The 14,143-nt window shown below is 49.5% G+C and overlaps 7 protein-coding genes across 7 annotated transcripts; 3 read left to right on the forward strand and 4 right to left on the reverse strand.

The window, feature by feature from the left end:
* Window positions 1-97: 97 nt before the first annotated feature.
* N7496_010334 (OPT family oligopeptide transporter) lies at window positions 98-2,488 on the reverse strand (the record flags this gene model as incomplete). Its single annotated transcript, XM_056703247.1, has 1 exon — window positions 98-2,488. One exon carries the CDS (start codon window positions 2,486-2,488, stop codon window positions 98-100), a length of 2,391 nt encoding a protein of 796 aa, XP_056552247.1.
* Window positions 2,489-4,305: 1,817 nt separating this feature from the next.
* hsp70 (molecular chaperone Hsp70) lies at window positions 4,306-6,209 on the forward strand (the record flags this gene model as incomplete). Its single annotated transcript, XM_056703248.1, is given in 2 exon segments — window positions 4,306-5,706; window positions 5,718-6,209. The coding sequence occupies 2 exon segments, from the start codon at window positions 4,306-4,308 to the stop codon at window positions 6,207-6,209; spliced, it is 1,893 nt and encodes a 630-aa protein (XP_056552248.1).
* A 950-nt stretch (window positions 6,210-7,159) lies between these two features.
* N7496_010336 (NADPH-dependent FMN reductase) lies at window positions 7,160-7,636 on the forward strand (the record flags this gene model as incomplete). Its single annotated transcript, XM_056703249.1, has 1 exon — window positions 7,160-7,636. One exon carries the CDS (start codon window positions 7,160-7,162, stop codon window positions 7,634-7,636), a length of 477 nt encoding a protein of 158 aa, XP_056552249.1.
* An 826-nt stretch (window positions 7,637-8,462) lies between these two features.
* On the reverse strand, window positions 8,463-8,825 carry N7496_010337 (uncharacterized protein; the record flags this gene model as incomplete). Its single annotated transcript, XM_056703250.1, has 2 exons — window positions 8,463-8,640; window positions 8,803-8,825. 2 exons carry the CDS (start codon window positions 8,823-8,825, stop codon window positions 8,463-8,465), a joined length of 201 nt encoding a protein of 66 aa, XP_056552250.1.
* A 473-nt stretch (window positions 8,826-9,298) lies between these two features.
* Window positions 9,299-10,626, reverse strand: N7496_010338 (putative mitochondrial GTP/GDP transporter Ggc1; the record flags this gene model as incomplete). Its single annotated transcript, XM_056703251.1, has 7 exons — window positions 9,299-9,634; window positions 9,706-9,883; window positions 9,947-10,080; window positions 10,144-10,257; window positions 10,320-10,361; window positions 10,430-10,467; window positions 10,548-10,626. 7 exons carry the CDS (start codon window positions 10,624-10,626, stop codon window positions 9,299-9,301), a joined length of 921 nt encoding a protein of 306 aa, XP_056552251.1.
* Window positions 10,627-11,519: 893 nt separating this feature from the next.
* Window positions 11,520-12,092, forward strand: N7496_010339 (uncharacterized protein; the record flags this gene model as incomplete). Its single annotated transcript, XM_056703252.1, has 1 exon — window positions 11,520-12,092. The coding sequence occupies one exon, from the start codon at window positions 11,520-11,522 to the stop codon at window positions 12,090-12,092; it is 573 nt and encodes a 190-aa protein (XP_056552252.1).
* A 741-nt stretch (window positions 12,093-12,833) lies between these two features.
* Window positions 12,834-13,698, reverse strand: N7496_010340 (uncharacterized protein; the record flags this gene model as incomplete). The annotated part of the gene is made up of 2 exons (XM_056703253.1): window positions 12,834-13,436; window positions 13,489-13,698. Coding segments are annotated over 2 exons (813 nt in total), but the record flags the coding sequence as incomplete, so codon positions are not given.
* Between the last annotated feature and the right edge of the window lie 445 nt (window positions 13,699-14,143).

Raw genomic sequence — 14,143 nt, forward strand, 5'->3', positions numbered from 1 at the left:
TCTGGATAAAGTATAGAAGATTCATCATGTCTCATTTTTAACTATTACATCAACGGCTATCATCATCATTTTCACAACATGGCATCATTCACCATCTTTACAACGCAAAGCACCGCTCAACCGACTCGCTATTATTCCCCCACCAGTTGGGCATCGAGATCTGCTTGCCAGCACCAAAGAAGAAAAAGATAAGCAGCATGTTCAAGTTGAATCCAGCATCGAATGCAGCTGCAACCAGATAATTATAGCGCTTCCACACCTCAAAGTGCTTGCGGTATGCCCAGTACATCACAACGTACCCACCGATAATCGCCGACGTATAGCCAGTGCTGACATTTCCGTAGAACATAGCCAGACCGCCGAAGAAGATACTGACATTCCACAGCTCAATGCGCAACCGCGGGAAGAATCGGTGGAAGATATAGAGAATGGGCGGGATGGCGGCTCCCACGAGGAACGACCAGGGCAGCGGCGCCATCTCGGCTTCAGCGAAAAGTCGCTTCGGTCCTAGAATAGCATACTGGACACCCATCGTGTTGGAATTCCGGAGACTCTGGCCAGTCCATTGGTTGAGAGGATCGGTCTTCTTGCCGGTGATATAGTCACCCTTGGTATCCATGATCCACCGGATGACGGCATAGTTGATAGGAACACCCATGCAGACACCGAATATCTGGGAGAAGAAAATTTCTCGAGGAGGAATGTGCATATAATGGCCGATCTTCTGGTCCTGGAGCATATACTGCGCTCGATACCATGCATCTCCAGCAATGGCGCCATACACGGAGGGTCCACAGGGGTGCTGGTGACCCTCGCCTGCCTTGGTGTGCACCATGTAGCCATACATCAGCTCATTGAATGAGCCCGTCTCGAGCTGGTAGTTGGAGATGGCATAGAGCCATGCGAATGGGATGACGAAGACTGCCGCACTGGAAACAGCCACGAACAAGGTCCAGATCGGAATGAAGAGATATCCACACGCGATGCAAGTGATCAAGATGACGAATCCCGCCAGGAACAGCAAAAAGTACCACCACAGGGGAATCTCCTTGTATTGTCTCTGAATCACATTCAGACGATCGTGATATGCGTGGTGAATACCCTGGTCCTGGGTCTGGTTTCCAGCAGCCTTGGCAGCCTTGGCCGCCTTGCGACTTTCAAATATCTTCTTTAGGTTTGCGCTGACTTGTGAGAAGCCAAATGTCGCGATCCAAGTAATCGCAGCTGGAAGCTTGGCGTAGTCGAAGAAAGTTGCCCACACGTTCTGCATTCCCATGTACATGGGGCCGTAGTGCTCGTAGGCGGTCTGATTGAGGTGATAATCGGGAGTAAGCACCTCTGTCGTCGGATAGGTGGTACCATTCGCCAACATCAAGCTATTGGACATGAGTCCATGTTTGAAAGACCCCATATTTCCCCATTTCGCTGCAGGAATGAGGACCCAACAATTAAAGGCAAAGGCCAGGAACAGGAGAACCTGTGTCCAGAATGGGGTCAACATGATAGAAGAACCGTTCCAGTTGATGTTCGACCAATCCAGGGAGAGGTTGAGGAAGCCCATTCCTCCCAATCCAGACCCGATGAAGTTGGCCACCGGGTTCCGCGGCGCAACCCAGCACAGGAAGGCCAAAGACGAGGTAAAAGGGAAGGCATACTCGGGAAGGAACTGCCATAGTGTCATCCCCAGCAAAGCAAAGAAGAATACCTTCATTTGCCGCCGTGCGAGGCGCGAAGAGGTATCCGTCTTTCGGAACGTCTCAAATAGTGTAGTCTGCATCAGAGCCTGGGGCCAGATGTACTCTGGATCCGGCAGGAGGATGTTTCGTGCCAGCGCAGCAAATGCATATCCAATCCACACAATTGAAAGCATGAAGAAGATAGCCACGGCAGGGTTAATCCGTTCTCCATACCAAAGCTCTGCGAGTACAATCGGGGCATATCCCAGGTTATAGGTTGCACCAGAAGCTGCAGTCACGGTGACCAGCACGTGCTCCTTGATACTCCAGGGTCCCGGGTTCAAGCTAAATCCCCAGCTAGTTCCGGGCACTCGAATGTTCCAAGCGGGAAGTGTTTTAGCCAAGAAATGACCGGCATAGTGACAGGCGATCTGAACGAAGAAAACAGAGTAAGGAGCTTTGGTGGTTCTGAAATAGCTCATCTGGGACAAAAAGGCGCCGGGAATGACGAATAGAGCCGCCAGTACAAAGTAGCGGAAAGTAATGGTCGGCAGTGTCGGGTCGTCCGTCAAGTTGATCAGTTGACGCACTTGCAAGGGCAGCGCAGCGATTTCGGGGTTATCGTGACTCTCTTGCTCAATAGCGGCCGTTTCGCCCTGCACCTTGATCGTCTCCTCATCCACGATGGTGCCGTCCAGCTTATCCTTCGAGGGAGAGGGCATCTCGACATTATCTTCGGCAACCGTTACCGTAGGTTCATCCTCCTGCCCAGCAGCCTGGCGCCTTCGCTTAAACACATCCAGAAGCGCCATTTTGTGCAACAGCTGGAAGAGAGACCTTCTGTCTCAGCTTAGAATTCCAGCACGTGGCGGGGAGGCAAGGGGGGAACAGAAGATAGATTAGGCTATGCAAAGAGCGAGGGTAAGACATTTTCTTTTATAGAATATTTACTCTGTGGATTTTTCCCATGTGGCTTCATGGCGTGCGACCCCAGTGTCTCGTAGTCATTCGGAAAGAGCGAAGATTGCCCGACGGGCATACCGAATCACCGATCGTCCTGGCAGGTGCATATGCAGTCTGGCCAATCGACATGCCGAGTTCGTGGGTCACAACAGATACGATCAAGGCTAATGTGCGGAGTGTTACATTGGCCGCGTGCCCAACAGACCAAGAAAGCTTGAGGAGCTTGGAGAGGATTAAACTCAGATGGCCCAGTCAAAGCTAGCGTGGATGGCGTTATCAGCCCGGAGCGCCCAGGGACGGTTAGTGCCGCGGGCATTTTACCTTAAAGTACAAATCCAGATAAAAGAAACCCGCGAGACTTGGTAAGCTTCGGCGTTGTGGTGATCTGATTGGCATGGCGATTGGGTGTTGGTTTATAGATTGGATTTCTATGTGTCACTGGGAGTTCTGGCTGACACGGAGAAAGGCCGGTGTGGTTTTTTGTAGGTTGCTGTGGGTATACAGAGACTATGTAGTGGAAGATCAGCGGTTGTTTTTGGTTGAATCTTGCTCTTACTGTGCAGGAACTGGGTAGGTGCATGATTCAATTGTATAGTCAATTTACAGTCTTCGGCAGGAGTATCCGAGAGGCTTTGATGTGGCGCTTGGGAGGTCCTAGCCAAGTACCAAACCTGAGGATTAAGAATTTAGGGTCTCGGCAGGGCCGTGTGGCTGTCTTGTGGCCTTATTGCCTTATTGCCTTGGTGCCTTTGTGCCTCATGGCCTTTTTGGCCTTGCTGCCTGAGGCTTGCAGGTCTAAAACTCAATCCCTCCTTCGGCCAAACTTACCTCCGGCGCCGCTCTACCGTTCCGGTTTTGGTGCGCTCCAGCCTACTCGCCAATTTCTGTATACTCGTACCTTTCGCATAGGCGTTATAGATGAAAGGTACATATTATAAGCTCTGTCTAGATATAATTCTACTCAATTTTCCGAGCTTCATATGGAAGGGCACGCCCCGGAGGTAGGTTCGGCCGACGGGCATATAATTTGAGGCTGCTGCACATGAGTCATGAATTCATCATGACGGCGTCAAAGCGGTGACCATACCAATACGCTGAGGATTGGCCCCCTTTCCAGCTGATGGGGGTTACGACTGATTGTGACATACGGGACCAATACACCATGACTCAACGTAACAGTCGAGAGGCACAGAAGTCATCCCACCATCGATTACATCATTCTTTTGCCCCGCCAAAAATTTTGACCAAAAGCATCAACAATGAAAAATGGTCAACCCCCGTCAAAGAGCCAATTGAACCCGGTGTCGAATAATCTCACCCCTTCATGTAGCTTGTCGTAATGTGTAGACCCCACTCGACCCATCTGGAAGGGTCGGCTGGCCTCCAGAAAGGCGTAGACTGGCTGTTGCTGGGGCATCGAAGGTCATGGAACCCGATGGATGCCCATGGAAGGTGCCCCTGCTAGAAGCTTCTGAACAATACACCGCTCACTATATAGCAGGATTTCGCTGCCCACACCTCTTTCTTTTTTTTTCCCTTTCCCAGATTTCACTTTACCTTTTAATCCTCTCTCCTCCTCCTCCCCAAACTTCCTCCTGTACACTACCCACTTCACGAGTTTCCTTTTCTTTACGACCCCCCCCCTTACACACACACATCCTTCACAATGGCCCCCGCTGTCGGTATCGATTTGGGTACCACCTACTCCTGTGTGGGTGTCTTCCGTGATGACCGCATTGAGATCATCGCCAACGACCAGGGTAACCGCACTACCCCCTCGTTCGTTGCCTTCACCGACACCGAGCGTCTCATCGGTGATGCCGCCAAGAACCAGGTCGCCATGAACCCCCACAACACCGTCTTCGATGCCAAGCGTCTGATCGGTCGTCGTTTCGAGGATGCTGAGGTTCAGGCTGATATGAAGCACTGGCCCTTCAAGGTCGTTGAGAAGGCCACCAAGCCTATCATCGAGGTTGAGTTCAAGGGTGAGGCCAAGCAGTTCACCCCCGAGGAGGTCTCTGCCATGATCCTCGTCAAGATGCGTGAGACCGCCGAGGCTTACCTCGGTGGCACCGTCAACAACGCTGTCATCACTGTCCCCGCCTACTTCAACGACTCCCAGCGTCAGGCTACCAAGGACGCCGGTCTCATTGCCGGTCTTAACGTCCTCCGTATCATCAACGAGCCCACTGCCGCCGCTATTGCCTACGGTCTCGACAAGAAGGTCGAGGGTGAACGCAACGTCCTGATCTTCGATCTGGGTGGTGGTACCTTCGATGTGTCTCTCCTCACCATCGAGGAGGGTATCTTCGAGGTCAAGTCCACTGCTGGTGATACTCACTTGGGTGGTGAGGACTTCGACAACCGTCTCGTCAACCACTTCGTCAACGAGTTCAAGCGCAAGCACAAGAAGGACCTGACCACCAACGCTCGTGCTCTCCGCCGTCTCCGCACTGCTTGCGAGCGTGCCAAGCGTACCCTCTCTTCCGCTGCCCAGACCTCCATCGAGATCGACTCCCTGTTCGAGGGCATTGACTTCTACACCTCCATCACCCGTGCCCGTTTCGAGGAGCTCTGCCAGGACCTCTTCCGTTCCACCATGGAGCCCGTTGAGCGTGTCCTCCGTGACGCCAAGATCGACAAGGCCTCCGTCCACGAGATCGTCCTCGTCGGTGGTTCCACCCGTATCCCCAAGATCCAGAAGCTCGTCTCCGACTTCTTCAACAAGGACGCCAACAAGTCCATCAACCCCGATGAGGCCGTTGCCTACGGTGCTGCCGTCCAGGCCGCTATCCTGTCCGGTGACACTTCCTCCAAGTCCACCAACGAGATCCTGCTTCTCGACGTTGCCCCTCTGTCCCTCGGTATCGAGACCGCTGGTGGTGTCATGACCCCTCTGATCAAGCGTAACACCACCATCCCCACCAAGAAGTCCGAGACCTTCTCTACCTACTCCGACAACCAGCCTGGTGTCCTGATCCAGGTCTTCGAGGGTGAGCGTGCCCGCACCAAGGACAACAACCTTCTCGGCAAGTTCGAGCTCACTGGCATTCCCCCGCTCCCCGTGGTGTCCCCCAGATTGAGGTCATCTTCGATCTCGATGCCAACGGTATCATGAACGTCTCCGCCGTCGAGAAGGGCACTGGTAAGACCAACAAGATTACCATCACCAACGACAAGGGCCGTCTGTCCAAGGAGGAGATCGAGCGCATGCTCGCTGAGGCCGAGAAGTACAAGGCCGAGGATGAGGCTGAGGCTGGCCGTATCCAGGCCAAGAACGGTCTCGAGTCCTACGCTTACTCCCTCAAGAACACTCTCTCCGAGGGCAAGCTCCAGATCTCCGACGAGGACAAGAAGAAGGTCGAGGAGAAGATCGATGAGGTCATCTCTTGGCTCGACAACAACCAGACCGCCGAGAAGGACGAGTACGAGTCCCAGCAGAAGGAGCTTGAGGGTGTTGCCAACCCCATCATCTCCGCTGCCTACGGCGGTGCCGCCCCCGGTGGCGCCCCCGGCGCTGCTCCCCGCACCGCTGACGATGTCGAGGAGAAGCCCGAGGAGCTCGACTAAGCGTCTCGCTTTGAGGATCCTTTTTGATTTTCATGGCGCTTGGCTTTTGCCCCTTTTGAAACTTAGTTGACACGACTTCGACCGACTGTTTCGGCTTGGGGATCTGGCTAAGAGCTTTTCTCTTTTTTCACGTCTTGTTTTACGACCTTATGGGATATCGAGTTTTTTCATATTTTTCCGATTGCATAGATACAAGGTTATCTCGGCTGGGGTGAAAAGTCCTGGCGATAACAATCAAAATTTCTTTTTAATTCAAACACTTCCTTGTAAATTTATCCAATTGTAGACTTGAGTAAATCGTAGTGGCCTCGCTGACTTTCGACGATGTGTTGGGGACAGGTCGAACGGAAATGAATGCCTTGGGCAGGTATATAGAATCTGAACTAGCATGTCTTTCTTACTTTTTATGAATCTGACTTGAGTTTGTCTTGACTATAGTCTTGACTATAGCTTTGTGTTTCCAAAGTACATAAACCCTGGAACTGGGCATTGCTTGTTTTCGCTTATCGTAGGAATTGCGAGTGAGGTTGAAAGTCGTCGTCATGGTGGCTGAGTGTGACTCGCCAACCACCAATGATGGCGACTTTAGACTGGCCACAATGTAAATAAGCAATTTAATTTGATCTTGTTTTCAAATCTAAATTTATTTTCCTGGTTTTATGCATATGGAAAGGAACATGGCCAATAGTCAAAAGAGTCCGTGGTATCTTGTCCGCGGGCTCTACTCCGCGGAGAGATATTCCTAAACAGGCCAGTCCCAGTAGATTGAAGTGATTCAACTTCAAAATTTTGGACCAACCTAATAGTATAAAGTCAAAGAGAAAGTATTCAGAATCCTCTATTCTATTCTTCAAGGTACTTTATTTACGTGGCACTCGAGAACTTATCCACAACTATTCTTGTACACAAACCCCACGAGAAGCATCTCTACCTTCTATCCAATATCCATCATGGACACTCCAACACCCACACCCCCCAAAATCGGCGTCATAATCTGTAGCACCAGAAATCCCCGCGTCTGTCCCCAAATCGCCAAATTCGTCCAGGATACAATCCAATCCACGCAACCCAACACCACCACCACCACCACCACCAATCCAACAACCCACCTAATCGACCTAACCACCTGGAACCTCCCCCTATACAACGAACCAGGCATCCCCTCCCAAATCAAAGATACCACCCAATACACACACGCCCATACCCGCGCCTGGAGTGCCGAAATAACCCGCTACGACGCATTCATCTTCGTCACGCCCCAGTATAACTGGGGGTATCCGGCAGCAATCAAGAATGCGCTTGATTATCTTTACCATGAGTGGGCTGGGAAGCCGGCTTTCGTGGTTAGTTATGGGGGTCATGGGGGTGGGAAGGCTAATAGGCAGTTGAGGGGAGGTTTTGGAGGGACTGAGGATGAGGATTGTTGAGAATGGAATTGAGTTGGTGTTTCCTGGGAGAGAGGTTGTGGGGAGGGCGGTTAAGGGTGAAGATATTGGTCTTGGGGGCGGGAGTGGGCGTGGGATTTGGGTGGAGGAGAGGAAGGGGATTGAGGGGGCTTATAGGGAGATTTTGAGCCTTTTGGGGAGTGGTCAAGAGGAGAGTATTTGATATTTGGGGTTGAGGGTTGGTGTGTCCTCGTCAAGTGCTAGTGGATATACTTCTCGGCATGTATAGATCTGTTTTGTGGGGATATTGGTTTCAATGCTTAGCACTAATGTTTTCATATGACAAGATTGGATATTTAGTAGGGAGGAGACAAGTAGAGAGAAGATATGGTTCAAGGAGATTGTCGGCATAGCCAAGTATTTAAACATCTCGAACAGCCATGGTTTACCAATGACACCGGCCTTCTTGATGTAAACTCCGAACTCGATAATTTCAGAAATATCTTTGCAGCAGTTAAACAAGACCCGACGGTACGTTAACGGGGACAGCTCTTCTTATTGTTCTAATAGCTTTGTTTCTGGCATACATCCACGAGGCACGGGTATCGATATATAAAGTCACAATACTATAGCAAAAGCTTCACTCCAACGTATACAGGTATCAATCAATAAATTAATAATTGGCCCATAATCCAACAGCATCTAAACACCAAAACCCCGTATTCCCAATTCCATCCCGAACCAACGGAAATATGTACAGTGTAGTCCGGTCTTTCGATTCAATATCCCCTCCAGCCTGGCCAGCCAGCAAAGGCTATTCCTCTTCAATCTCCTTCCCTTGGCAATAGTTTTTCGGGTATCACTTCATTCAAAGATCTTTAAAGTCTCCATTCCACCACCGCTGCAATCGTCGTTGACCCAGTTGTACGACAGTCCCGTATCCGATCTCCGAGGCTTTCTCTGGGGTCTTTTCGATTTGTTCGCGGCGGATGCGGGAGAGGGATGCTGCGATGCCCATTGTCACGGCGAAGATGGGGTCGCCGATTCTGTTTATTATAGAAGGAGATGTTAGTCATGGTTTGTTTGAGACTGGGAGAGAAGACCGCTTGAGGTTATGCTGGAGAGATGCGGGTTGGAGTTGAGTAGGTATTTTGGGCGGGGTTATGCGGGGTTGTAAGCTGTGGAATATGATGTGTATGAGGACATACTTTGAGAGGAGGTAGACTGTCATCTTGTGTATCTTTGATCTGGATGTGGAGGTATTGGTCTCGAGCTCCAACGTCGCGGTCCGGGTTGGAGATCGAATAGCGGGGTCACGTGATAAGATGCTTGGTGAGCTCCATCATGTCAACAAGATGCCTCGAACACAGTAGATCGTAAATACATTGGACTATCATATTTGTCCGATAGAGATTAATTGCCCAGCAGAGATGGAGGAGTTTTTATTTCTTCTTGACTGTAAACTAGACCCCGTCGCAAATAAACCATATCTATGAGGGAAAAAAAAATACACAAGCGGTCCAGTGAAAGGCAGGCCACGACACAAGAGGCCCACGCCAAAGACAAAGACGCTGGGAAAAGAAAAAAAAGGGGTAGAAAAAAGTAAGGGGTGAAAGAGGAGAGGTGAAAGAGGAGAGTGTCGAAGAACGCCGCGGCTATAAAGAACTCATCAAGTTATCTTGGCCATTTTTATTTGTTTCCCATCTATACAACCTGGCCAAAGGCAGGGATCAGGGTCTGGGCGAGCCAGAAGCTGAAGACCAGCTTGGGACCGGTCATCAGGAGCTTGGGGGTCAGGCCCTTGAAGAAGGCAGGGAAGCCCTCGTTCTTCATCATGTTGGAAACAATCCGGAAGCCGGACTCGGGGTTCTCGAAGTTGCGGTTCTGGATACGGGTCTTGATCACGTCCAGGGGAGCGGAGACGATCAGCGAGGCGCTAGCACCGCACACGGAGGCGACGAAGTTCTGGGACCAGGTGGCGGTGTTGTAGTCCGTGAGGTTGTAGATGTATTCCTTGGCGAAAGCAGAGCCACCGAAGAGCTAAAGTAGGAAGGTGAGCCATTAGTATGTGTTTGAGCGTTAGGACGTAAGAACAGGGAACGTTGACTTACAGCGAAAGAACCGGGGGCGTTACGGGCGGCAGTCCAACCGGCACCACGGTACAGACCCATACCCTCATCGGAGATGATCTTGAACAGACCACGGCCGCGGAAGGCCTCGGGGTTAGTCTGACGCTTAATCTTCAGGACGTCCAGAGGGAGGAGGACGATCTCTCCAATGCCGATCAAACTAGCGCATATCGTCAGCTTCAAACTCGTATATTCGTATAGTCCGTCCCAAGTGTTGTCTCACCTGCCAGCAGTCGCGTGCATGATGGCCTTGCCAGTTCCCTTTCCGAAGGCATTATCGAAGGTAGCACTGTGGTGCTGGGCCAGGTAGTCGCGGGCGAAGGGCTGACCACCGTACTTGTAGATACGCTGGAGGACCTATTTGAAACGCAGTCAGCGGACTGTACGCTTTTCCATCAAGTACAACATATAATCACTAACCTTATAACCAGCGGCGTATCCGAGACCGGGGAACAGGGAGGTGAACTTGCGGCCCACGGTGGCATCGGCGTACTCCTTGAAGACGACCTTGTTGAACTCAGCAGCGGAGGCGATCTAATTCGATGATGATTAGAAACTTTCCACGCGCTCGTATTCGCATTCCGATGCATGCTTACCCGGGTCTGGTTGCTCATCAACCGCTTCGCCGTGGTATCGACCTACAAAGGGGGAGAAACCCAGGTCAGTGTTGCGACAAGACAATGTTCGAGGATCAATTGAGCCGTACGGGGTGGAAGACCATCAACTCGGCGATACCAGCACAACCTAGCAAGTCACATCGTTAGCAATTGGTTCTCGCGTGTGTCAACGGTCCTTTTTTTTAGGAGGCATGTTTTGTTTCTTACCGGAACCGAGGAGACGAGCAGTCGCGGACTCCTTCTTAGGGACGGCGCCAGCACCGACTTGGGCGATAGCAGGAGACATTTTGTGCTTTTTTTTTTGGTGAAGGGTTGAGAGTTAAAGAGACCAGAGACCGAACAAGAGATTCCCCCAGGAACGAGGAAACATGTGCCTGTAAATTTTATCGGAGCGAGTCGGGTGGGGCGCTAGTCCCAATTGGGAGCCGGAGTCGGAGGAGCTCTTCGGGTCGAACTAAACTCTGATGGGCCCATACACTTTATACAGCAGACAAAGTTTGAGATTTCACAAAGATACTGTCTAGTTAATTTTGTCAGTGTTTTATAGATTGTCTAAGAGTATTTCCAGGGTAAAGAACACAAGGAAATTACCCCCAGATCCAGGGGTATGGGAGGAGCTTTGAAAATGGAATTTAGTTAATTTCTTGCCTCTTCATGTTCACGGTTTTGTGATTACATAGTCAAGTTATGGCTAAATGGATTCTATCATATACTCTAGTCATGTATCACTATCTAGGAAAAATCGATATGAAAAAAGGTTTCCACCTCCATGAACGAACCCTCGACCTCCATCTACCATAGAAACTTAATTCGCGTCACCTTGCTCCTTATCCCCTCCAGGGTTCTTATTTTGTATGCTCATCCATGCGGGTGACATGCCTGAGGCAGAAATATGCCATCTACAGGAGGGTCATCGCCCTAAACAGCAACACTGCCAGCAAAGTACCCACCAATAACCCAGTCTGGTTGAATATTCCATATTAATATCTGCGCTCAGATAAGAATTACCATGTCATGGTTGTCTATTTAAATCACCTTGTTGGATATATCGTCACCGAGCCACCGACGTCATAAGCCACAGTAGATCATTATATTAAGTGTCAACGTACGCATCAGGTCTACCAAATCAGTCAGGTTCATAAGGGAATTTTGCTACTATTTATCTCTGAAAGTCTCATCATGAGTTCTTCCAACAACATGACCCCCACCCCGGAAAATGGATATCCTCAAAACAAGAAACAAACTTATTCCGAGTGGGCCAAGGGTGCCTACAATGACCAATACGAGAAATGGATGCCCTGGATCGAAGATCAATACCTGAAGTGGTTTGGAAGGGGTGATAACAAAGCTTCTTATGCGACGAAAGGTAAATTATTGAGTACAGTTGGTAACACTCAAGCAAAAGCTAAGACTATTTCCATAGATACTCTCGCCAAGACAAAGGTCACGGGCATAGACCAAGTTGACAAAATTCAAGACGATACAGCAAACCTTGTCGGAAATCAGATTGGCGACAAGGGACTGTTGAAACCAGTTGGACAATTTGCCTCCAAGGAGGGTGTCAACAGGGCCGAGAGAAATGGTAAGGATGAATCTGGTTCGTACATGGGACCTGTTGCCGGTCTATTCGATAAAGGCAAAGAAGGTGCCAGCAGTGCAGGATCAGGTCTGGCTCGAGGTGCCGAGTCTGTTCAGAACGCAATAGGGAATATCCCTGGTGCCAAGAGTGTTCTACCTGGGAACAGCAAATAGTCGATCTGACTTGAGGACTGTTGGCAGTATAATCATATTTTAGCGACTCTTGTTTTGTTTGTTTATACTTGATAATTCTTCTCTTCTTCTTTTACGTTTTTTTGGGTGATACAGACTGTTTTTGTTCATTGGGAAATGTCTATCACATGGCCTGCCTAGGTTTCTGGAACACGATGACGCCTATCTCCTCTGCTTTCCATTCTGGTCCTTCCGTGTATTTTTATATGGCCAACATTGATTATGGTGTTTAAAGCACAGCCCGAAAGATAACTCTAGCCCTATAAAGGAGGACCCCTAGAGGACCTTTAAAAGATCTTTCAAAAGAGAGGGACTTGAAGCGCACCTAGCTGAACTTTTTGTCGTGCCAGTAACCGGATCCTGAATCTATATTACCAGTATAGGGTGACTGTTAAGAATAATCTTACTTGCAGGGTAGAAGGCCAGTTGACCAGATAAGAATGAAAAGCAGCAAGTCGAATTGTGACAAGACTGTTCTTGAGGGTCTTTCAACATCCCCTTAAGCACTGAACTTATATACGACTAGTCTTCTTGCTCAACAGGAGACTAAGAGTAACTAATTAAAGGACCGTACGCCGGAGCCGAAGGGGGCGTGGCCAGTTGAGGCCCTGCATGCAGGGTGACCCTGATATAGGCAATCAATGACAAAGTCCACGTTTTCTGGGGCCCAATGTTAAGTCTCTAGCGCGAACAATCATTCCAGGTATTCTAGAACCTATTACCAGAGAGGGAAAGGTCATGCTCTGTCTTCACCCGATTGGATGGGACTGTTGTGCTAAAAATCTGCCATACGAGGACTGTAACCAGAGTTGTAGGTATAGCGGAAGCCCAATAGATCCAGAAATGGTTCGAAACTGGCCACCCTGAATCAGCACCGTAATTGAAGAAAGACATGCTGAAAAGTGCGCAGATAAATGTCGGAGGCAGAAAAATGAGGGTCACCTGGATAATTCTTTTCATGGTAGCACTATCCAGTCTCGCGAGACGTGCACTTTCTTGCGCTACAAAGTTGTATTTTTGCTGTATCTCGTTTTGCAATCTCTTTTCCAGCGATGTTGAGCGGTGTCTCATGCTATTGAGATAACTCCGAAGGAATGACAATTGGGAGTGAATATCCTCCCAGGAGTGAGGGATCCGGTCTGTTCCCGACGATTTTGCATCTTTCAGCTCGAGGTAGTCGTGATGATATGCCAGGATGTGCTCTAGTGTCTGGGTGCTGACATTAAGCGTTTCAGCGACGTGAATCGCATGTAGAGCAACATCATGCAAATATTGAAATTTTGCCTGTGGCGTTTTTCGTGGCCCGTCAAGCATGGTCTCCTTGCCCTGCCATAGCTCATTGGTTTTCTCAAGAGGCCTATTTAGGTCCCGTACATACAATAGCGGATTCTTCGAGAGAAACAATCTTTTCGACTAGGTAGATATACACCCAGAACGGACCGCTTGAATAGTCAATTGCTGGACTTACGAATAAGTCAGAAATACGGACATCTGGGTCGAGCATCAGAATTGCAGTGTTTTTGGCCGGGTTGTTTCGCAGCTCTTCCAGAATTAATTCTTGGCCTTGCCAACCATTGACTGGTACCATTAGTCACAGATCAACTTGACCTGCAGTCAGCCTAGCTTGGTTCCATTGCCGTATTAGGAAGCTAGGACAAGCATGACTGCCAACTCCAGTCATTTTGACAACATTGAAAGGTGTAAGTAGAAGATAAATCCAAATCCCTAAATAACTAATGCTAGAATTTATATTTACAGGTGAAAAAGAAAGTGCTTCTAGTCTGTGCGTCCGTAGCGCCAGGGTCAGAAATTTGCTTCGCCCAAAAAAAAGTAGCGTGACGTGGCACCTTAGCACGGTGGCCCATCGTCTTTCTCACATTTAGTGATATATGGGCTCATACGGCGCGTATTCAAGACTTTTCGACGTAATGTTAATAAATAGTACTCAGCTGTCCGAAAAACGGGTTTCCGTGCTTAAACTTGAGTCCTTAAATTAGACTTACAACAGCGAATATAAAAGTCTAGTAAGGAAC

Source organism: Penicillium cataractarum, assembly GCF_028827025.1.
Source record: "Penicillium cataractarum strain IBT 29864 chromosome Unknown utg000008l, whole genome shotgun sequence".
NCBI classification, from domain to species: Eukaryota; Fungi; Ascomycota; class Eurotiomycetes; order Eurotiales; family Aspergillaceae; genus Penicillium; species Penicillium cataractarum.